This window comes from Taurulus bubalis (genome assembly GCF_910589615.1).
Source record: "Taurulus bubalis genome assembly, chromosome: 21".
Classification (NCBI taxonomy): domain Eukaryota; kingdom Metazoa; phylum Chordata; class Actinopteri; order Perciformes; family Cottidae; genus Taurulus; species Taurulus bubalis.
Window position 1 is genome coordinate 12,192,365 of NC_136609.1, and position 24,457 is coordinate 12,216,821.

Genomic DNA, 24,457 nt, shown 5'->3' on the forward strand with positions numbered 1-24,457 from the left:
TTTTGGTGCCTAAGCAGGGCGATGTAGCGGCACAAAGAAACAATGCAATGTATTCACTGTTCACGTCAGGCTTGTGTAATAGCCGCTTAATTTGCATGTGAAAAAAACCCTAAACCCTCAAGGACTTCGCGGGAGCGCGCCTCAAAGTCTGTGAGTCCGTAAGGGGGGAGATTGAGATTGGGCCCCTATCACTCAGCTTCAAGAGAGTCGTAGACCTCCCTTCAGGAATGTCTGGCAAGAAGTTGATTTCAGATCGTTTTGTTTTCTTCCTTTTCCTGTTCCCGGTTGGTCCGTCTGTTGACCTCTTTTGATTGACTGTAGACTCTGGGCATCCAGCGATACGGTACTTCTGACGGAGGTTTCCCATCTTAAAGTGAGGCTAAACTTCCAGTAGTACCAGCCATGCAGAGACCCTGCTCTTTCAAACAGGGATGCTTTTCAACAAGGGCTTTGGCAACATCCTACATTTTAGTTGTTGGATATGCATTGTACTCATACATAGCATTTCCTACTCTGTCAAGTATGTCTCTCTTCATAGCAGCATTCACAGTGAGTAGGGAACCATCTTTTTCACAAGCCTCATCTCCGCTTCTGAGCTTAACCCTTTTAGTAATGATGACAGTCCGCCTGGTCCTTTTTGACTTATTTATCAATAAATATGTAAAAAAAATGTCATTTTGGCAAAATTATTTTGCTCCTTTTTTCAGGAGAATTGTAACTTTCAAAATCTGGCAAGTATTTGTTATTATGATGTTATAAAGGTTTAAAACGTATTTGAATTTTCATCATATTTCTCTTCTGAACAATTGAAAATGAACATGAGCAAAGCTTTTGAGATTAGTTTGTAATGCCGTATTATGTTGCGCTGGTTAGCTGAACTTGTTGAACCAAACCGGGTTCAGCAAGCGGACCGAGGAGAGGAGTCCGGCGGCGGACCAGCGCCAACTGCCAGCACGGGAACTGACACCCGGAACTAACAGAGCGGAGGACCAACAGTTCCTACCCGGACATGCAATGAGCTGCACACATAAACATGGCGGCCAACATAGAGCAAATTTTCCAAGATTTTATATTGAATAAGATCAGAGAAATTGAAGACCAGCATGAAGACACACCGTACGTGCACGCTGTGTGAGTGTTGTGTGTGCGCGTGACGCCGCAGGGCAGCTGACCCGCAGCGGGACGGACGGACCGCCGCTGTGCAGCACCTAGCTAACGGTGGACTTATGTCTGCACTCTGACGCGGGCGGACAGACAGGACCGATGCTGATGAGTATCGTTAGCTACATGAATATGGAGATGAATATGAGTGTAATATGACATAAGTGTCCCCGGGTCCTCAACAGCGTGATGCCTCTGGGAGCTCTTTCTCCAGGAGACTGAGCAATAACCACATTCCTGTGAATAGTAGCCGCACAGCGTCCCATCCTGTGACTTCTCCATGGAGCCTGAGAAGCTCTGCTCTGGGGTTTACTCTGCAGATGGAACTCTTCTTGGAGTCTCTGAATGAATGTTCTCCTGGAAGCTCAGGCTTCCTATTGCTGGCCGTGTAACTAGCAGTGTAACTAGCATAGAGCCGTATAACTAGCAGTGTAACTAGCATAGAACCGTGTAACTAGCATGGAGCCATGTAACTAGCATGGAGCCATGTAACTAGCATAGAGCCGTGTAACTAGCATGGAGCCATGTAACTAGCAGTGTAACTAGCATGGAGCCATATAACTAGCAGTGTAACTAGCATGGAGCCATGTAACTAGCAGTGTAACTAGCATAGAGCGTGTAACTAGTATGGAGCCATGTAACTAGCATAGAGCCATGTAACTAGCATAGAGCCGTGTAACTAGCATGGAGCCATGTAACTAGCAGTGTAACTAGCATGGAGCCATATAACTAGCAGTGTAACTATAAGCATAGAGCCATGTAACTAGCATGGAGCCATGTAACTAGCAGTGTAACTAGCATGGAGCCATATAACTAGCAGTGTAACTACCATGGAGCCATGTAACTAGCATGGAGCCATGTAACTAGCAGTGTAACTAGCATGGAGCCATATAACTAGCAGTGTAACTATAAGCATAGAGCCATGTAACTAGCAGTGTAACTAGCATGGAGCCATGTAACTAGCATGGATCCATGTAACTAGCATAGAGCCATATAACTAGCAGTGTAACTAGCATAGAGCCATGTAACTAGCAGTGTAACTAGCATAGAGCCATGTAACTGGCATGGATCCATGTAACTAGCATAGAGCCATGTAACTAGCATGGAGCCGTGTAACTAGCAGTGTAACTAGCATGGAGCCGTGTAACTAGCATGGAGCCGTGTAACTAGCTCAGAACACCTCGTGAACAGTCTTAACCCGGTGGTCTGCCTCTGTCCCCTAGAGCTGCTGAAGCAGAGGAGGCTGCCGTTGAGACGGTTGAAGCAGAAGAAGCCACTTCAGAAAGGAAGAAGCAGGAAGACTTGAGGACCAGTGGTTCACAGAGGAAACACAAGAAGCACAAAAAACACAAAAGTAAGAAGAAGAGGAGGAACCGAGAGAAGGACAGCAGTTCAGAGTCTGGAGCAGAGGAGGAAGGACCCAAGCAGCAGTCCAGGTAAACCTCTCTCCTAACGCCCTGCTGGATGAGTCCTCCTTTCAGCGGAGAAAGAGGAACCTGTAAACGTAGAACATGGTATTCAACCACATAAGAGCACGGAGCTCTGAACCACACACACACACACACACACACACACACACACACACACACACACACACACACACTGCCAGTGTGGCTGAGTGAAGAGACGGTTGCCAAACACTGAGCCCACATGCTCTGGCCGGTCAGGGGAACTGGCAGCAGCTGGTTGCCATCAGTGTGTGCTGGATGAGAGGCAGGTTGTAAAGCATCTTTATTGATCGGGCGGTGGGGTAACCTCCAGATAGCAGCTGTCAGTCCGGCCTCTTCCCTTCTGTCCCCTCACACCTCGGTGTTCCCGCCTGACTCGCTCCGTGCAGCCGGCTCCTTTCATTCATGTCATACATCATATATGACATGAATATATCATCTTAGTTTACAAGCTACATTTTTGGACCTTTGCTATTTGCATTAAGTGACATGTGAAAACTGGGGATTGCCAATGTCGGTAGACTACAGCTGTTATTTAAAAATCAGATACATATTGAATCAACATTTATAATTTATATATATTATTATTTATAATAATCTAAGTGTCAGATACTCGATAATAAAGCACCTTGATCAGGATGCTGACTGTGGCCCTCTGTACTAACACATGAAACATCTACTTGTATTAATGTCACTGAGCAAACGATGCATACTCAAAGCAAAAGTTGAAAATGTAAAACCCCAAATAAGATCCAGTGGTTCTCTGGAAGCGTTTCGTTGGACGGGCATGAACAAGTAGCTGCAGACGTGAAGCTCGGGGCGTGTGTCTCAGCTCTTTAAGCGCAGGGTTCTTATCTGCTTGTTATCCACCTTCCCAAATATATATCAACATTTTGTAATGTTTCCTCATCACACACTTCAGTTCAAAAGTGTTTAATTTTGCTTCACTGCATCCGATGGAACGGTGAAAACAGTAGTTTAGTACAAAAGTCGTTTTGTAAATTACCCCCCAAAATATACATTTTGGTTGAATCCAACCATTTGGCAGTACCTCCACAGCCCACTAGATGGAGCGCTGAGGCCCACCAGTGGGGGAGAAACTATTTAAGTTTGACTTGTTGTGAGTGTTGGTTTTATTTTATGAATCTTTCTCTCACTGTTGGCAGGAAACTGTTTCCTGACATTTTTCTGTTACCCACCTTTCAAATGTGTTTGTCTTCACAGAGGAGGAACGCCCACAGAGCCAAACCAGGAGCCAGGTGAGTCTTTTGCTTTTTTCATGTGTTGATCAGCTGTAGTGAAAAAACACTGAACTAGTTTATGTCTCCTCTACGGGACTGATTCTCTAGTGTGATCTTATCCTGTAGAGTTATGCCATGTTCACGAGTGGGGGGCAGTGTGTAGGACTCTATTAGAAGAAATGTAAAAAGAATTCTAACTTTGTGTTTGTTAGCTCAGAATGAGCCCTTCATCTCTACATGTGGAGTGGTTAGTTAGAAATCGGTATACCGCTTTCAAATTTCCATACGGTATGAATTTTACAACTGTTGTCGCTCTTCGGCAGGCAGCAAAATATATTGTTCACAGCTGAGGGCGCAGCGGTCTGAGCTCCTTACTGTCATGTTGTAACTTTAGTCATGTTGTAACTTTAGTCATGTTGTAACTTTAGTCATGTTGTAACTTTAGTCATGTTATAACTCTAGTCATGTTATAACTTTAGTCATGTTGTAACTTTAGTCATGTTGTAACTTTAGTCATGTTATAACTCTAGTCATGTTATAACTCTTTAGTCATGGTTCTAACTTTAGTCATGGTTATAACTTTAGTCATGTTCTAACTTTAGTCTTGTTATAACTCTTTAGTCATGTTATAACTTTAGTCATGGTTATAACTTTAGTCATGTTATAACTCTTTAGTCATGTTATAACTTTAGTCATGGTTATAACTTTAGTCATGTTATAACTCTTTAGTCATGTTATAACTCTAGTCATGGTTGTAACTTTAGTCATGTTGTAACTTTAGTCATGTTGTAACTTTAGTCATGTTGTAACTTTAGTCATGTTGTAACTTTAGTCATGTTGTAACTTTAGTCTTGTTATAACTCTTTAGTCATGTTATAACTTTAGTCATGGTTCTAACTCTAGTCATGGTTCTAACTTTAGTCATGGTTCTAACTTTAGTCATGTTGTAACTTTAGTCATGTTTATAACTTTAGTTATGTTCTAACTTTAGTCATGTTCTAACTTTAGTCATGTTGTAACTTTAGTCATGTTGTAACTTTAGTCATGTTGTAACTTTAGTCATGTTGTAACTTTAGTCATGTTATAACTTTAGTCATGTTATAACTCTTTAGTCATGTTATAACTCTTTAGTCATGTTATAATTTTAGTCATGTTATAACTTTAGTCATGTTATAACTCTAGTCATGTTTATAAGTTTAGTCATGGTTCTAACTTTAGTCATGTTATAACTCTTTAGTCATGTTATAACTCTAGTCATGTTATAACTTTAGTCATGGTTATAACTTTAGTCATGTTATAACTTTAGTCATGTTGTAACTTTAGTCATGTTGTAACTTTAGTCATGTTATAACTCTAGTCATGTTATGACTCTTTAGTCATGGTTCTAACTTTAGTCATGGTTATAACTTTAGTCATGTTCTAACTTTAGTCTTGTTATAACTCTTTAGTCATGTTATAACTTTAGTCATGGTTATAACTTTAGTCATGTTATAACTCTTTAGTCATGTTATAACTTTAGTCATGGTTATAACTTTAGTCATGTTATAACTCTTTAGTCATGTTATAACTTTAGTCATGGTTGTAACTTTAGTCATGTTGTAACTTTAGTCATGTTGTAACTTTAGTCATGTTGTAACTTTAGTCTTGTTATAACTCTTTAGTCATGTTATAACTTTAGTCATGGTTCTAACTCTAGTCATGGTTCTAACTTTAGTCATGGTTCTAACTTTAGTCATGTTGTAACTTTAGTCATGTTTATAACTTTAGTTATGTTCTAACTTTAGTCATGTTCTAACTTTAGTCATGTTGTAACTTTAGTCATGTTGTAACTTTAGTCATGTTGTAACTTTAGTCATGTTGTAACTTTAGTCATGTTATAACTTTAGTCATGGTTATAACTTTAGTCATGTTATAACTCTTTAGTCATGTTATAACTCTAGTCATGGTTGTAACTTTAGTCATGTTGTAACTTTAGTCATGTTGTAACTTTAGTCATGTTGTAACTTTAGTCATGTTGTAACTTTAGTCTTGTTATAACTCTTTAGTCATGTTATAACTTTAGTCATGGTTCTAACTCTAGTCATGGTTCTAACTTTAGTCATGGTTCTAACTTTAGTCATGTTGTAACTTTAGTCATGTTTATAACTTTAGTTATGTTCTAACTTTAGTCATGTTCTAACTTTAGTCATGTTGTAACTTTAGTCATGTTGTAACTTTAGTCATGTTGTAACTTTAGTCATGTTGTAACTTTAGTCATGTTATAACTTTAGTCATGTTATAACTCTTTAGTCATGTTATAACTCTTTAGTCATGTTATAATTTTAGTCATGTTATAACTTTAGTCATGTTATAACTCTAGTCATGTTTATAAGTTTAGTCATGGTTCTAACTTTAGTCATGTTATAACTCTTTAGTCATGTTATAACTCTAGTCATGTTATAACTCTTTAGTCATGTTATAACTTTAGTCTTGGTTCTAACTTTAGTCATGGTTATAACTCTTTAGTCATGGTTCTAACTTTAGTCATGGTTCTAACTTTAGTCATGGTTATAACTTTAGTCATGGTTCTAACTTTAGTCATGTTATAACTTTAGTCATGTTGTAACTTTAGTCATGGTTCTAACTTTAGTCATGGTTCTAACTTTAGTCATGGTTATAACTTTAGTCATGGTTCTAACTTTAGTCATGGTTCTAACTTTAGTCATGGTTATAACTCTTTAGTCATGGTTCTAACTTTAGTCATGGTTCTAACTTTAGTCATGTTATAACTTTAGTCATGTTGTAACTTTAGTCTTGTTATAACTCTTTAGTCATGGTTCTAACTTTAGTCATGTTATAACTTTAGTCATGTTATAACTCTAGTCATGTTATAACTCTTTAGTCATGTTATAACTCTAGTCATGGTTATAACTCTTTAGTCATGTTATAACTTTAGTCATGGTTATAACTTTAGTCATGGTTATAACTCTTTAATCATGTTATAACTTTAGTCATGTTATAACTCTTTAGTCATGTTATAACTCTTTAGTCATGTTATAACTCTTTAGTCATGTTATAACTTTAGTCATGTTATAACTTTAGTCATGTTTATAACTTTAGTCATGTTTATAACTTTAGTCATGTTTATAACTCTTTAGTCATGTTATAACTCTTTAGTCATGTTATAACTCTTTAGTCATGTTATAACTCTTTAGTCATGTTATAACTTTAGTCATGTTTATAACTTTAGTCATGTTGTAACTTTAGTCATGTTATAACTTTAGTCATGTTGTAACTTTAGTCATGGTTCTAACTTTAGTCATGGTTCTAACTTTAGTCATGGTTCTAACTTTAGTCATGGTTCTAACTTTAGTCATGGTTATAACTCTTTAGTCATGGTTCTAACTTTAGTCATGGTTCTAACTTTAGTCATGTTATAACTTTAGTCATGTTGTAACTTTAGTCTTGTTATAACTCTTTAGTCATGGTTCTAACTTTAGTCATGTTATAACTTTAGTCATGTTATAACTCTAGTCATGTTATAACTCTTTAGTCATGTTATAACTCTTTAGTCATGTTATAACTCTTTAGTCATGGTTATAACTCTTTAGTCATGTTTATAACTCTTTAGTCATGTTATAACTCTTTAGTCATGTTATAACTCTTTAGTCATGTTATAACTCTTTAGTCATGTTATAACTTTAGTCATGTTTATAACTTTAGTCATGTTGTAACTTTAGTCATGTTATAACTTTAGTCATGTTGTAACTTTAGTCATGGTTCTAACTTTAGTCATGGTTCTAACTTTAGTCATGGTTCTAACTTTAGTCATGGTTATAACTCTTTAGTCATGGTTCTAACTTTAGTCATGGTTCTAACTTTAGTCATGTTATAACTTTAGTCATGTTGTAACTTTAGTCTTGTTATAACTCTTTAGTCATGGTTCTAACTTTAGTCATGTTATAACTTTAGTCATGTTATAACTTTAGTCATGTTATAACTCTAGTCATGTTATAACTCTTTAGTCATGTTATAACTCTAGTCATGGTTATAACTCTCTAGTCATGTTATAACTTTAGTCATGGTTATAACTTTAGTCATGGTTATAACTCTTTAATCATGTTATAACTTTAGTCATGGTTATAACTTTAGTCATGTTATAACTTTAGTCATGTTATAACTCTAGTCATGTTATAACTCTTTAGTCATGTTATAACTCTTTAGTCATGTTATAACTCTTTAGTCATGGTTATAACTCTTTAGTCATGTTATAACTTTAGTCATGTTTATAACTTTAGTCATGTTTATAACTCTTTAGTCATGTTTATAACTTTAGTCATGTTTATCACTTTAGTCATGTTATAACTCTTTAGTCATGTTATAACTCTTTAGTCATGTTATAACTTTAGTCATGTTTATAACTTTAGTCATGTTTATAACTCTTTAGTCATGTTATAACTTTAGTCATGTTATAACTTTAGTCATGGTTATAACTCTTTAGTCATGTTATAACTTTAGTCATGTTTATAACTTTAGTCATGTTTATAACTTTAGTCATGTTAATAACTTTAGTCATGTTATAACTCTAGTCATGTTATAACTCTAGTCATGTTATAACTTTAGTCATGTTTATAACTCTTTAGTCATGTTATAACTTCAGTCATGTTATAACTTTAGTCATGTTATAACTCTTTAGTCATGTTATAACTCTTTAGTCATGTTAATAACTTTAGTCATGTCCCTTAGTCATGTTATAACTTTAGTCATGTTAATAACTTTAGTCATGTCCCTTAGTCATGTTATAACTTTAGTCATGTTAATAACTTTAGTCATGTCCCTTAGCCATGTTATAACTCTTTAGTCATGTTAATAACTTTAGTCATGTTATAACTTTAGTCATGTTAATATCTTTAGTCATGTTATAACTCTAGTCATGTTATAACTTTAGTCATGTTTATAACTCTTTAGTCATGTTCATAACTTCAGTCATGTTATAACTCTTTAGTCATGTTATAACTCTTTAGTCATGTTAATAACTTTAGTCATGTCCCTTAGTCATGTTATAACTTTAGTCATGTTAATAACTTTAGTCATGTCCCTTAGTCATGTTATAACTTTAGTCATGTTAATAACTTTAGTCATGTCCCTTAGCCATGTTATAACTCTTTAGTCATGTTAATAACTTTAGTCATGTTATAACTTTAGTCATGTTAATAACTTTAGTCATGTTTATAACTCTAGTCATGTTATAACTCTAGTCATGGTTCTAACTTTAGTCATGTTATAACTTTAGTCATGGTTATAACTTTAGTCATGTTATAACTTTAGTCATGTTTATAACTCTAGTCATGTTTATAACTTTAGTCATGTTTATAACTCTAGTTATAACATGACTAAAGTTATAACTTTATAACTTGCCCACTATCACAACAAGAAGAAACTCTGTCTCTACATATAAAAACAAACGGGAAGAGACGGACCCTTCCGGTCTTTTTTCACCTACATTCCCCTGGGTCCTAAGTCCCTCCATGTTTAGCTTCCTAACACCCTCTATGTACCAACGTACTAACATCTGTGAACAACGAGCGGAGAACAGCGGTTCTTTTCCGCCCAGCCCTAGAGTCCACCATGTGCACTGCCATGTTTCAGGAGTCTGAGAGGCCACGCGGTCCTGAGACGCTGCGAGCAGCAACTCCTTAAGACTCCACATCCCACAGCAGGGAGGTCCTCCAGGTCTCAGTCACTTCTGTTGAACCAAACTGCTCACCTGTGTCCAGGTGTGGAGAACGACAGCAAGTCCAGAAGCCACAAGCCGCATTCAACAGCGAAGAGGAAGAAGAAGAAGAGAAGGAGGAAAGGCGAAGAGAACTCCTCAGACTGCGACTCAGAGATTGTGTCAAAGCAGAGGCGGAGCGGTCAGAGCTCATCGCCAAGGCGACGAGAGGAGCTGCCTGACATCATCCCAAAACAGGTAATGCACCAAAACACTACCACTCATGTTGGACCTGTGATGCGTCTTGAAACACAGCTATGTTTCCTCCAGTAGTGGATCTGTCTGAGAGGAATGTCAGAGGACGTTCCAGCTTCAGGGTTCGTCATGTAAATGTGTTCTATTCATGTGTTCATGTAAATGTGTTCTATTCATGTGTTCATGTAAATGTGTTCTATTCATGTGTTCATGTAAATGTGTTCTATTCATGTGTTCATGACGTTCATTTACGCTGAGTTTGAAATAATGAATATGCTTCTAAAAGAAAGACTCAGAATATAAGCAGGCATACATACAGGCCTCTATATAAATGTTTATTCTTTTAATCAAACTATTGTCTCATTCATTTGAATCATTTAAGGTTTACTGTATGCTTTGTGTTCTCATTGTTAGTTTAAATACTACATTTACTCACTTTTTACTGTTTACACCCAGACTTCACTAAATGTTTGTAATGAACATTTGGTTTAAAGTCGGGGAAACCCATTATTCAGAATGTGTATGAACCCTGTAGCTTATATGTAGGCCTGTAAATGTATAACAACATGGACTGTGGCTTACAGACATATAGAAGTCGACCAGAGAGAGACGGAGTCGACACCTCCTCCTTCATGTGGATACTTAATGAGCACGGTGCCTCTTTTCATGGGCTAGTTGGTCTCTTTGGGGTTTTGTGTGAAAATGATAATTAAAAACCGCTTGTGTTCATAATGTGACGAGCAGAAACATCATGCCACATATGCATCTCTGGCATCACACGAGTCTCTCCTCTCCCAACAGGACAGCTCCAACACAGGAAGAGGAGAGGAGGCCCGGCGCGGCAGGAGGAGCGCTCGGTCCCGGTCCCGCTCACCGAGGAGGACCTCTGGGCCTCGACACCAGCGCCGCAGGTCCAGGACCCGGTCCAGGTATGAAGGACCCCGTGGAATGTTTGAGACATTTTCATTTCAGATGTTTAATAATTGGTTGATCTCAATTTGCCAAACTGGGAAACTAACCTTTCATTCATAAAGTTGTATATCTGTTTAAGACTATATTCCAGACTTTAAGTGAATGTATTGTTCACCCACAGTGACGTGTAGCCAATCACGGTGCTCCTTCTAGTGCTGTGAGGAGAGCAGGACTTGCTCCATAGACCTCGTGATATAGACCTCGTGATATAGACCTCTTGATATAGACCTTGTGATGTAGATATAGACCTCTTGATATAGACCTGGTCATATAGACATTGTGAATTAGACCTCTTGATCCTCCCATTTCTCACTGATGGGGCGTTCTCCCTCCATGGCAGCTCTTCAGAGAAAAGGGAGGACCCCCTACGGTCCACCCAAAGTCCTGCCAAAGACCTCCAGCCCCCCCAGCCGGCCTGCAGCTCATCAAGTCACATCCCAGCAGAGCTGCATGGCCACGACCAGAGAGGAGCCCAGAACACAGAGGACCCGACACAGAGACTAGGTAGGACCCTTTGAGAGACAGATATTTTAAATAACCAATATTTAACCAATAATATTTTAAAGGCTATTTCATGTGAATTTAATACGAGTATTTTTTGTGCAAAAAAATAATTAATATTTCAGATATACACCGACTGTTTCATGTATTTACACAAATACAAAAGTTTGATTCAGTTACACTGCAGTATTATTCCCATAAGCATTTAGATGACCTAACTATCATGATCCAGTGTTTCGCCTGAACCTGGAGTATCTAAGTCATTAATAAATACATGGAGAAATGCCTGTACTTTCGGGTAAATGTTTTGGTTACGCTGTTAACAGGTTACGCTTGCCCGACTCGCCGATTCTTGGTGTTTTGCTAAAAGCTTCCGTGAGATCTCTGTGAGGTCTTCTCTGCTGCTGCGTCTCTCAAAACAGAAAACAGATCTCAGCTCAACATTGAGCATCAACTGAGAGCCGTATCAAGTCTACAACCCGTTTATTAAAGATGTGTAGAGGAAAGCAGCTCCCTGCAGCCGCTAATACTGATGCAACCTGACACTCACACATCTGCACTCATTTTGTTTTGCAAAATAAAAATAGCTTATTGTTTTCCACAATGAGCTATTTAGTAGCTATTGTTCTAAGTGATTGCTTTTTTAAATTTGTTTTTGCCTGATGGAGCAATCTGGTTTACTTGAAAGTGATTGCAATTTTCTTTATTCTATTTATAAAAGCACAGATGGAGTCACAAAATGATGTTATTTACAGAAAAGGTTTGAGAACCACTGCTTTCAGTGTTTGGAGGGAAACACTGATGATCTATATGTAAATATATGTATTTCATCACAGTACCGTTCCGTTGAAAGATAATAAATGATCATATTGAATAATTGCCCAGGTTGACAATCAAACCTTTTTTTAAATAGTTTGATCAGGTCTTCAAGTGTCTAAGTAATCTGTCTTTTGGTCTATTGCCAAAGCTGCAGGTTCTGGAGCGTCCCAGGCCAAGCCGGACCAGAACCCTCAGCTCAAAGCAGCAACCGGTCCCAGGTCACCGGACCCTCGCGTTAAATCACCAGCAAAGAAGAAGAGGAAGTCTTCCAAGTCCCCACAGAGGAGGAAAGAAGCAAAGTCATCAAAGAGGCAGAGAAGATCCAAGTCCCCATGTAGGAGCCACAGGAGGGGGTCCAGGTCCAGGAGTCCCTCCAAGAAGAGGAGGTCCCGGTCCCGGTCCCGGTCCAGGTAGAGTTCTGTCTAACTCTGTCTAACTCTCTTGTTGGGGGGACGGGGGGCTTCATATGAAGACATGTTTCAGTGGTTATCAGGTGATTTGAGAGATGTTGTCCTCAGGTCAGCGGGCCGGCGCTCGCGGAGGTCGCGCTCGGTGTCCCGTGGGCGGCGGCGGCCCACGTACAGCCAGAGGGACCGCTGGAAACGAGAGCCGAGCCACTCCCCGGTCCTCATCCTGCGCAAGAACAGATCCCCGGCTCGCAAACTGTGCAGCTTGAGTAACAGCCCTCAACGCATCAGTGAACTGGGTCAGTAGTATGAAATCACTCAATGAATGTACTCTTTTCTATTTGAGTTATTATTGATAAAGAAACGGCTGCTTTGGTGAAGCTGTGTAAATGAACTCAGTATAGCAGCATCAACACATCGAGAGTCACAGTATGTTGTTTACAATCAATATTACATTTCCTACATGACAATATGAACCCGTACTGCATGGCTTGGAAAGTCTCAACAGTTCAATCAGCCTGCAGGCCAACGCTGACATGGAGCCTCACGCCTCCATTCACATGAGGAAGTTACACTTTACTAAGTTGCTGCCTCGTGGTATTTATGTTCCTTCTTTGTTTCCTCAGATAAGGAACAGTTGCTGGAAATTGCCAAAGCCAATGCTGCTGCCATGTGTGCCAAAGCAGGCATGCCCATCCCGGCCAGCCTGAGGTCCACGGCGCTGCCGCTGACTCTGCCCAGCCTGGCCATGAACGCCGCCATGGCCAGCATGACGGCTGGTAGGAGCTCCTCTTGTCCCTTCTGTTGTTCTAGTTCCACGAGACACGTCCTTGTATTACAGATGTTATGTGTACGAGTCGTCATGTCTTCTTAGTCTATGTGGGGCGCATATATATATATATATATATATATATATATATATATATATATATATATATATATATATATACACACACACACACACTAGCTTGATGCTCACGCTGCTGTGATGGTTTCCATTGATCCCGTGTTGTTCTCTTGCTTGAAGCCACCATGACAGCGGCCTTGACTAACATGGGCATGTCCTCGCTGCTCTCGCTGCCGTCCATCACCAACAAGCCGCCTGCGGCCTGCTCCCAGCCCAACACCGCTCTGGAGGAGGTCAAGAGGAAAGTAGCCAAGCAGGCCAACAGCATCAGCATCAAGGAGTTTACAGACGTGAGGGAATAAGCAGCAATGTGATATTCACTGCATCAAATGAATGTGGAAGCAATTCTCTAATATCTCATCTGTACATTAAGTGTCAACCCAAAACCATCCGGGCATGTTCCCTGTATGCTTATCAGCTTTGAATCCATTGTGTCTGCTCATGGGCCGGGTAATCAAGCTGGTTATCGTGTGTGTGTGTGTGTGTGTGTGTGTGTGTGTGTGTGTGTGTGTGTGTGTGTGTGTGTGTGTGTGTGTGTGCCTGTGTGTGCCTGTGTGCCTGTGTGTGTGTGTGTGTAGAAATGCAAGATGATCGTGGACAGTAAGGGGGAGCTGCCGGTGGCGATGCCTCATGTTTCAGACGAAGAGGACGATGGGAAACCTTTCGGGGGATCCGCTCTGCGGGAGCAGAAAGCCATCAGCTTCAGCATCAACGTAACGTCTCATGTTCTCACATGTTCTCTCATGGGCTGTTTATGGGATAGTACTTTACATTACAACTCAGATGATCTGTAATGTAGTACTAATGAAAAGATGACACACACACTAGCTAATGTTAGCCTAGCATATTGGCTCATGTTAGCCTAGCATTACCCTGTGTTGCCTCGTCAGTGGACGTCCTGTCGTCTGGTTCTCGTTCTAGGTCGTTGTCCAACATGAATTCATTGAGAGGAAGTTTTCAGAGTGGAATGACCAGAAGTTGAACAAAGCCAGTTTCTGAAGCCGTTGCTTTTTGATTGAATATGACGAGGAGGGAAGAGGACAGATGTCCTTATTGTGACAGATATTAAACATACCCAACATATTGCCAGTCATACGTCAGACCCCTCCCACCAGAAACCAGGGGAGCAGTCAACCAATAGGAATCTGTGTTGTTTTCAGACGGTTTCACTCATCCGGTTCCTGGAGAAATGTGTGTAGAGTTTGGATGTGATAAATCAGTTTGGTGCTTTTAAGCTAAGTGAATGAATGCATTGCTTATGGATTATGTACGTTTCTTGCTCACTAACATAAGCCTGTCCCGTCTCCCTCAGAACACCACGGTGCGTCCAGCAGTGCGCAGCGACGCCGGCATGGCCAAAGAGTTCCCCGTGTCTTCAGGGTGCCAACACCGCAAAAAGGTCTGAGCTCTACGGGGTCCAGGGGCCCTGAACACAACACATGACAACACTCATAAGCTATGATGTACTGTTAGCTAGTAGAGAGCCTGAGTATTACGTACATAAAGATGTACTGTTAGCTAGTAGAGAGCCCGAGTATTACGTACATAAAGATGTACTGTTAGCTAGTAGAGAGCCTGAGTATTGCGTACATAAAGATGTACTGTTAGCTAGTAGAGAGCCTGAGTATTGCGTACATAAAGATGTACTGTTAGCTAGTAGAGAGCCTGAGTATTGCGTACATAAAGATGTACTGTTAGCTAGTAGAGAGCCTGAGTATTGCGTACATAAAGATGTACTGTTAGCTAGTAGAGAGCCTGAGTATTGCGTACATAAAGATGTACTGTTAGCTAGTAGAGAGCCTGAGTATTACGTACATAAAGATGTACTGTTAGCTAGTATTGAGCCTGAGTATTGCGTACATAAAGTTAATACTGATGTATTAAATACTGTCCTTATCTAACAATACTTTGTGTATAATGTGTTGCACCAGGAGGGCGAGGCTCTGGGTGCTTATGGAGAATGGGTTCCCGTGGACAAAACGGCAGACAAAGCTGCAGCTGCCTCCAGAAAGGTCGTGACCCCTGTTCCCATAGCAACAGCCAGCGCCTCATCAGGTGAAACCATGGCGACCCCGGTGTTACCAGAGGTGGAGCAGCCAGAGGTAGAGCCAGATAATGACAGCGTCTTCCCTGGCCCACTCCTACAGGTGAGAAGAGGAAGTACACTGACATCACAGCTTTCCCATGATCCTCCGCTGCGTGCTGTAGTTTTACAGCCCCTTGCTGCTTGTAGTCCTGACCCAAGCACATCTTGTCTTAATGTCCACGGTGCCACACCCTGGTGACCTGTGATACCTCACCGCAGGAAATATAATAATAACACATAGAACTGCCCTGTAACTTATTCCATCTCTCATGAGAACGTGGTACCAATGATCTTTGTTGCAACGCAGAGAACATGCCGTCTGTTGTTGTGCCAGTCTGTGGTGCGGATGGATGGATGGATGGATGGATGGATCATGAGACCGACAAGCATCTGTGCTTCAGTCAGCATTCACATCATGCACACATTATATACTATATCTCTCTTCAGTACCGTCTGTCTCCTGTGTTGTCTCTCTCTCTCTCTCTCTCTCTCTCTCACACTCTCTTGTGTTGTCTCTCGCTCTCTCTCTTGTGTTGTCTCTCGCTCTCTCTCTCTCTCTCTCCTGTGTTGTCTCTCTCTCTCTCTCTTGTGTTGTCTCTCTCTCTCTCTCTCTCTTGTGTTGTCTCTCTCTCTCTCTCTTCTGTGTTGTCTCTCTCTCTCTCTCTCTCACTCTCTTGTGTTGTCTCTCTCTCTCACTCTCTTGTGTTGTCTCTCTCTCTCTCTCTCCTGTGTTGTCTCTCTCTCTCTCTCACTCTCTTGTGTTGTCTCTCTCTCACACTCTCTTGTGTTGTCTCTCTCTCTCTCTCTCACTCTCTTGTGTTGTCTCTCTCTCTCTCTCACACACTCTCTTGTGTTGTCTCTCTCTCTCTCTCTCTCACACTCTCTTGTGTTGTCTCTCTCTCTCTCTCTCACTCTCTTGTGTTGTCTCTCTCTCTCTCTTGTGTTGTCTCTCTCCTGTGTTGTCTCTCTCTCACACTCTCTTGTGTTGTCTCTCTCTCTCTCTCTCACACTCTCTTGTGTTGTCTCTCTCTCTCTCTCTCACTCTCTTGTGTTGTCTCTCTCTCTCTCTTGTGTTGTCTCTCTCCTGTGTTGTCTCTCTCTCACACTCTCTTGTGTTGTCTCTCTCTCTCTCTCTCACACTCTCTTGTGTTGTCTCTCTCTCTCTCTCACTCTCTTGTGTTGTCTCTCTCTCTCTCTTGTGTTGTCTCTCTCCTGTGTTGTCTCTCTCTCACACTCTCTTGTGTTGTCTCTCTCTCTCTCTCTCACTCTCTTGTGTTGTCTCTCTCTCTCTCACACTCTCTTGTGTTGTCTCTCTCTCTCTCTCACTCTCTTGTGTTGTCTCTCTTTCTCTCACACTCTCTTGTGTTGTCTCTCTCTCTCTCTCACACTCTCTTGTGTTGTCTCTCTCTCTCTCTCACTCTCTTGTGTTGTCTCTCTCTCATTAGCCAGTAGACATTTCTCAGGCTGTCACGGAGAGAATCAAAGCTCAGAGGCGATTGGCTGAGAACCCGTATGACGTCAATGCCATCTGCATGCTGAGCCGGGCACAAGAGCAGGTACTACACAGTTATTACTACAGTTATTACTACACAGTTATTACTACAGTTATTACTACACAGTTATTACTACACAGTTATTACTTCGCAGTTATTACTACGCAGTTATTACTACGCAGTTATTACTACAGTTATTACTTCGCAGTTATTACTACGCAGTTATTACTACAGTTATTACTACAGTTATTACCACACAGGTATTACTACGCAGTTATTACCACGCAGTTATTACTACGCAGTTATTACCACACAGTTATTACCACAGTTATTACTACACAGTCATTACTACACACAGTCATTAATGTCCTCCTGTGACAGGTGGATGCGTGGGCCCAGTCCAACACGGTTCCTGGCCTCTTCACTGGTTCCACTGGAGCCCAGGTCCTCAGCTCGGAGGAGCTTTCCACCGGCGGACCACAAGCCTGGCTGAAGAAGGTAAGACACCAAAGTACAACAAAGTACTCACAAACCAGAATAGAAAGTTGTTCTAGACGGATGTTCCAGAAGAGCTGAAACTTGTAAATCCACTGAGTTACACCTCCACCTTTTGACATACTGAGGTTTCGGCATCGCTCATGTCTGCTGGTTAGCACCTTTAGCTTTCGCATGCTAAAGCGTAGTTCATTGACGGAGTGAAGTGGTCAACTATCTCTCTGTCGGCAAAGGAGGGATCCCAAGTGGACATCTCTTTCAAACTACTGGATTATTCAAGTTTGTCACCAAAACCTAAACTGTACAAAATGACATCTGATCACATGTTAAAATGTACATTTGCCCAATGCTCATTTTCACTGAACAGAGCCTGAACGCAGCATCGTGTGACTGAAGGGAACCTTTGCCGTTAGCGCTGCTGCTAACAGCCTGTCAGTTTAAACACAGATCAGTTGTTTGCGAAGTCACTTTATCAGATCAGCGACTAGAAAAGCATTAATGAAGTCCTGATCACATATTTTACTGTCTTTGCCTTGGCTAGGACCAGTTCCTCAGAGCCGCCCCGGTGTCGGGGGGTGTCGGGGAGTTCCTGATGAGGAAGATGGGCTGGAAGACGGGAGAGGGCCTCGGGAGGAACCGCGAGGGAACCGTGGAGCCCATCGTTATCGACTTCAAGGTTGATCGCAAAGGTAGGAGGCAATGTATTGTGGTGATGGGCTTTGACGATGTACGCTTCACAAGGACAGGGTCATGAAGTCACTGATCTCCAATGAAGGAACAGACGCATGGGTCTTTCCTATTTCCTGATTTCCTGCTTCCTTGATTCCTCACTCCATGGTCCTCTGGCTTGTGACCAGCAATAGATATCAGGCTCCATCTTAAAGAACATACCCATTCCTTCAATGGAGGAGGCTTGCCAGAGGAGCCTATTAGGAAGGAAACAGGGGTGTATCCTTTGTAGAGGTCTTTTTGGGCCCGGAAACAAATCTAAGAGACGTGACACGAAATGAACCTCAAACCATAGATCACCCAGGATCACTCAACTCCTCCACCAGGTCCCCGCAGGACACCCCTCATCCTTTAAAGTTGAAATGATTCAGATTACATTTCGCTGGATTGATTTCCATTGTAAGAGATTCATCCGCATTGAAACCTGGACCTGTGAGCTGACAGGCCCGTGGTAGATCCTGTGTATAGGAAACGCAGCAGTACCCTCAGCATCCCACTGATGGCGCTGCACATCCGGCCTGTGCACACGGCTCTACAGACATGGGGTGATAGTACTGGTGACGGAGATGATGATTTCATGTTTCAGGACTCGTCGCTGAAGGAGAGAAGCCACAGAAGCAGACGGGAGGACTGGTGGTTACCAAAGATCTGATGGGTAAAAGATGCACCTTCAACCTTTAGCTCTACTCGGCACACATTTCTAGTTGCCAATGACGACACATTTGATTTGTATTTGATTCGATGTACATCATCTCTGCCTTCACAGGGAAGCACCCGGTGTCGGCGCTCATCGAGCTGTGCAACAAGAGACGGATCATACAGCCGGACTTTGTCATGGTTCATCACAGCGGTCCAGACCACCGCAAGAACTTCCTCTTCAAGGTGAGAGAGAGAGAGAGAGAGAGAGAGAGAGAGAGAGAGAGTGTTCAGGTTGCTCCTCGTCTGAGTTCTATGAAAAGCTTTAAGTTAGTTCACGTTGTCTGACAGCATCGTGAGTGAGTGTGCTGTGGGAGCTACAGGCTACGCATCAGATATCCTAATTAGAACATGCTAATGCTAAGCAGGTATAATGTTTCCCATGTTCAACCTGATTGTTAGCGTGTGAATGTCTCTAGTTTTGGAGGTATTACATTTCATGAAGTATTGGACACATTTGACTGGATGATGGGACTAAGGGAAAACATGAACGTCAGATGTCAACCTCAGTGTGGCGCTAGAGGACACATCAGTAGGAAGCCATGCCACGTAGGTGTTGAGATGTTTTGGAGATAACCTGCAGGTGGCGCTAGAAGATCATTCAGAAGATCACCAACAGTATAGAATTCATCATCTCTGCACATGAATGTAAATCCATCACACAGCTGGAGAGATATTTCTGTAAAAGCTGAGAAACACTCGGATGTCTGTATGTAAATTCATCCTCTAGCTGCTGAGATCCGTTAGGAACGAACAGCTGACCAACGGTACCACATCGTTCCATGTGGGCACAGGGCCACAGCACCACTAAGCTAGTTCTGTCTTTGAGCTGATCTTAATCTTTCAGTAGTCTGTCATTCTAAATAGTAAGGTAGTTATTTATTGTTGGAGAGGGAGAGAGATGAATACAGTTCTCTCTCTCTTCTATCTCTAATGATTAGTGTTTACTCATCTATATCTAATGATTAGTGTTTACTCATCTATCTCTAATGATTAGTGTTTACTCATCTATCTCTAATGATTAGTGTTTACTCACCTTCTATCTCTAATGATTAGTGTTTGCTCATCTATCTCTAATGATTAGTGTTTACTCTTCTATCTCTAATGATTAGTGTTTACTCATCTATATCTAATGATTAGTGTTTACTCATCTATCTAATGATTAGTGTTTACTCTTCTATCTCTAATGGTTAGTGTTTACTCACCTTCTATCTCTAATGATTAGTGTTTACTCACCTTCTATCTCTAATGATTAGTGTTTACTCTTCTATCTCTAATGATTAGTGTTTACTCATCTATCTAATGATTAGTGTTTACTCTTCTATCTCTAATTATTAGTGTTTACTCTTCTATCTCTAATGGTTAGTGTTTACTCATCTATCTCTAATGATTAGTGTTTACTCATCTATCTAATGATTAGTGTTTACTCATCTTCTATCTCTAATGATTAGTGTTTACTCTTCTATCTCTAATGATTAGTGTTTACTCACCTTCTATCTCTAATGATTAGTGTTTACTCACCTTCTATCTCTAATGATTAGTGTTTACTCTTCTATCTCTAATGATTAGTGTTTACTCATCTATCTCTAATGATTAGTGTTTACTCACCTTCTATCTCTAATGATTAGTGTTTACTCATCTATCTCTAATGATTAGTGTTTACTCATCTATCTAATGATTAGTGTTTATTCTTCTATCTCTAATGATTAGTGTTTACTCTTCTATCTCTAATGATTAGTGTTTACTCATCTATCTCTAATGATTAGTGTTTACTCATCTATCTCTAATGATTAGTGTTTACTCATCTATCTAATGATTAGTGTTTATTCTTCTATCTCTAATGATTAGTGTTTACTCTTCTATCTCTAATGATTAGTGTTTACTCATCTATCTCTAATGATTAGTGTTTACTCATCTATCTCTAATGATTAGTGTTTACTCACCTTCTATCTCTAATGATTAGTGTTTACTCATCTATCTCTAATGATTAGTGTTTACTCACCTTCTATCTCTAATGATTAGTGTTTACTCACCTTCTATCTCTAATGATTAGTGTTTACTCTTCTATCTCTAATGATTAGTGTTTACTCTTCTATCTCTAATGATTAGTATTTTCTCTTCTATCTCTAATGATTAGTGTTTACTCATCTATCTCTAATGATTAGTATTTCCTCTTCTATCTCTAATGATTAGTGTTTACTCTTCTATCTCTAATGATTAGTGTTTACTCAAACATCCCACCACAGCACAATGAGTCCATTCTTCATTTACAAATATGTTTTCTGTATTTGCAGGTCATTTTCTTAATGGTACCAATGTGTATTTATGTACTGGCAGGAACGTAGTATTAAAGTCCATGTGATGGTGTTCAGATCAGTGACTCATCAGGTCAGTGAAGATGCACTTCCTGGTTCTTCATCGGCCCACAGCACCCTGAACCCGCTCAGCTCACTGTGAGATGGACAACAGCAAGCTAAAGATAGTTTTTGACGTTCCCTCATGTCCTCATTCACATGTGGTGTATGTAATGTACCCTGGTGGCCGAAGTCTAGTATTTGATCATCTCTCCATGTGTTCTTGTCTCAGGTCACTGTGAACGGCGTGGACCACCAGCCCCAGACCGCTAGTCCCAACAAGAAACACGCCAAGGCCATGGCAGCTACGGTGGCCCTGCAGGCTCTGGGAGAGGTAACCGAGGAAATAATAACGACCGGTTCCTTAGACAGATTATCATTATATTGAACTTTAGTCTGGTCCAAGAGTGAGCATTATAATAAACAGATGACACACATACTCTATGCAGGGAAAGGTATATTAAATACTGCTCAACGGTCATTAATACATCTTCATCTATCCATAAGATACCAGCAAGAGTAGAGTATAAGGCTGTACTACTGGTTGAGATGGATCCATGATTCAGACATCAGCCAGCATTGGGGATCCTCTCACAGAATAACAACCTATCAGGGAATAAGACAGGAAGGAGACAGGAACGCACCAGAGACCACATCACGACTGTTGCTCAGTGGTGAGCAGGGTCGTCCTTAAATTAGAGGATCGGCGGTTCGATCCTCGGCTCAGCTAGCCCATGTCGATGTGTCCTTGAGCAAGACACTTAACCCTACATGTCTCTCGTAGCTGTTCTACGGTGTATGAATGGTTGATAATGATGTGGCTCCTTCATGGTAGCTCATGTAGCGTTAAAGCGCTTTGAGTGGTCGGAAGACTAGAAAAGATCTCTACAATTACGGGTCCATTTATCACCCAGTCCTCCAGAGACCACATCACCCCAGTCCCCCATAGTCCACATCACCCCAGTCCCCCAGAGTTCACATCACCCCAGTCCCCCAGAGTTCACATCACCCCAGTCCCCCATAGTCCACATCACCCCAGTCCCCCAGAGACCACATCACCCCAGTCCTCTAGAGACCACATCACCCCAGTCCTCTAGAGACCACATCACCCCAGTCCCCCATAGTCCACATCACCCCAGTCCCCCATAGTCCACATCACCCCAGTCCCCCATAGTCCACATCACCCCAGTCCCCCATAGTCCACATCACCCCAGTCCCCCATAGTCCACATCACCCCAGTCCCCCATAGTCCACATCACCCCAGTCCTCTAGAGACCACATCACCCCAGTCCCCCAGAGACCACATCACCCCAGTCCTCTAGAGACCACATCACCCCAGTCCCCCAGAGACCACATCACCCCAGTCCTCTAGAGACCACATCACCCCAGTCCCCCATAGTCCACATCACCCCAGTCCCCCATAGTCCACATCACCCCAGTCCTCTAGAGACCACATCACCCCAGTCCCCCAGAGACCACATCACCCCAGTCCTCTAGAGACCACATCACCCCAGTCCCCCAGAGACCACATCACCCCAGTCCCCCAGAGTTCACATCACTCTTAAAAGGTTTTAGATGACTTCATGAAGGCTTTTCTAAAGTCAGATGTATTTATTTGCTTATAATTTAAAATCTTGTTATGTTTTTAGAGTGTTTTTGATGTACTTATCATGGATTATCTGATTAATTCAACGTCCATTTCTACTCAAGTGTTGTTGATTGGTCCCTCTCAGGTTCCTGCAGACGGACCAGGCCTCTACACGGGCCCCGTCTTCACTGCTGCGTCTACGGGGCCCCTGTTCTCCACATAGAGGTCCACACACTGAGGACTACAGAGATCAGCTGTTGAGGACCCTGACAGGAGGAGTCCATCGTGTCCTCTCTGGTGACGGACCAACACAGAATACTGTGAACCAGGAAGTGCTCTAGTCCCAGGACCGAGAGGACCTCTTCGTATGGAAGACACCTGCGACCAAATGCAGACCCACTAAATCATGTTTTCTCTTAGTGTCTCACGACAGGTTTAGGGTCGGGGGAAGAGTCTCATATTCAAGTGGATTGTATGTATGATGACATGTATATGTCTGTGTGTATGTATGTTTGATGACATGTATGTTTGATGACATGTATGTATATATGTGTGTGTGTTTTATGACGTGTGTATGTATCTTTGATGACGTGTGTGTGTGTTTGATGACATGGTAGCATCTCAGCCTGATAAAGTGTATATCAGCTGACAGTCCTGGAGTGTAACCCGAGACCAGCCGTGGTGTGTTGGTGACATCACAGCAGGAGTGTGTGTAGATGAGTGTGTTGTTGTTCCTCATGTTCTATTTGCAGCCTGGCCTCTAACAAACGAGGCTTTTATGGAACTAATGCGCTAAAATGTGTAAACTGAATAAAGATTATATTTATGTTATGTAGTAGAGGAAGCCACATTGTGTTTTCTGGCAACAAAGCCTGTGTTGAATGTTATTTAAGTTTCTATGGCTGGAGGTGCAGACCACCATCTGGACCCCTGGCAGCAGCAGCTCCTCGTGGCATCATCCTCCTCCATGACATCATCACCCTTCCTCATGACATCATCCTCCTCCATGACATCACCCTTCCTCATGACATCATCATCCTCCATGACATCATCACCTTCCTCATGACATCACTGGGCGATGAATGTTGACCTTCATTGTCATATCTCAAATGGACCACTGATGCTAAATGTGAATAAAACTGTTTTATATTCTGACCATAATAATGCAGATGTGCAGATTATTCCTAATCTGACCAGGTTATGATATCTAGTGTTATTTTCTTTGAAGGTCTTCGGTGTTTCCAGCTGGATCCTGTTTGTGTCTCAGTGACTAATGGAACTATTTGAGGAACCGCTCCGGTATTTATGGAGAAATAACCTTCCAGAGGAATAAAACCTTTTGTCTGATCCGTATGTTATTGTGTCTCACCGCGTCCTGCTGGAGGAGATATCACAGACTAGATATTTATGTATTCATACTATTGTCAAGTCTCAAGTCTCTGAACTAGTTCAGAGTTATTCAATTAAAGTGCAGCGAGGTCCGTCAACAATATCTCACTCGTTATGAGTCAGTTCCGTATTGAAGAAACTTAAGTTGTTTCAACGCTGCATGAAGGACAGAAATAAAGTTCAGTTGAACAATATCTCAATATTTATTTCAGGTTTCAAATTGA

General features: G+C 41.3%; 1 protein-coding gene across 1 annotated transcript; it reads left to right on the forward strand.

Annotated features, from left to right (window-relative positions):
* Positions 1-1,033: 1,033 nt before the first annotated feature.
* On the forward strand, positions 1,034-23,994 carry sonb (SON DNA and RNA binding protein b; the record flags this gene model as incomplete). Its single annotated transcript, XM_079236511.1, has 16 exons — positions 1,034-1,131; positions 11,110-11,273; positions 12,238-12,499; positions 12,608-12,795; positions 13,123-13,275; positions 13,524-13,693; positions 13,982-14,116; positions 14,716-14,802; positions 15,335-15,550; positions 16,935-17,045; positions 17,364-17,480; positions 18,019-18,166; positions 18,793-18,861; positions 18,973-19,088; positions 21,489-21,590; positions 22,990-23,994. The coding sequence occupies 16 exons, from the start codon at positions 1,034-1,036 to the stop codon at positions 23,065-23,067; spliced, it is 2,214 nt and encodes a 737-aa protein (XP_079092637.1). The 3' UTR covers positions 23,068-23,994.
* Positions 23,995-24,457: the final 463 nt, after the last annotated feature.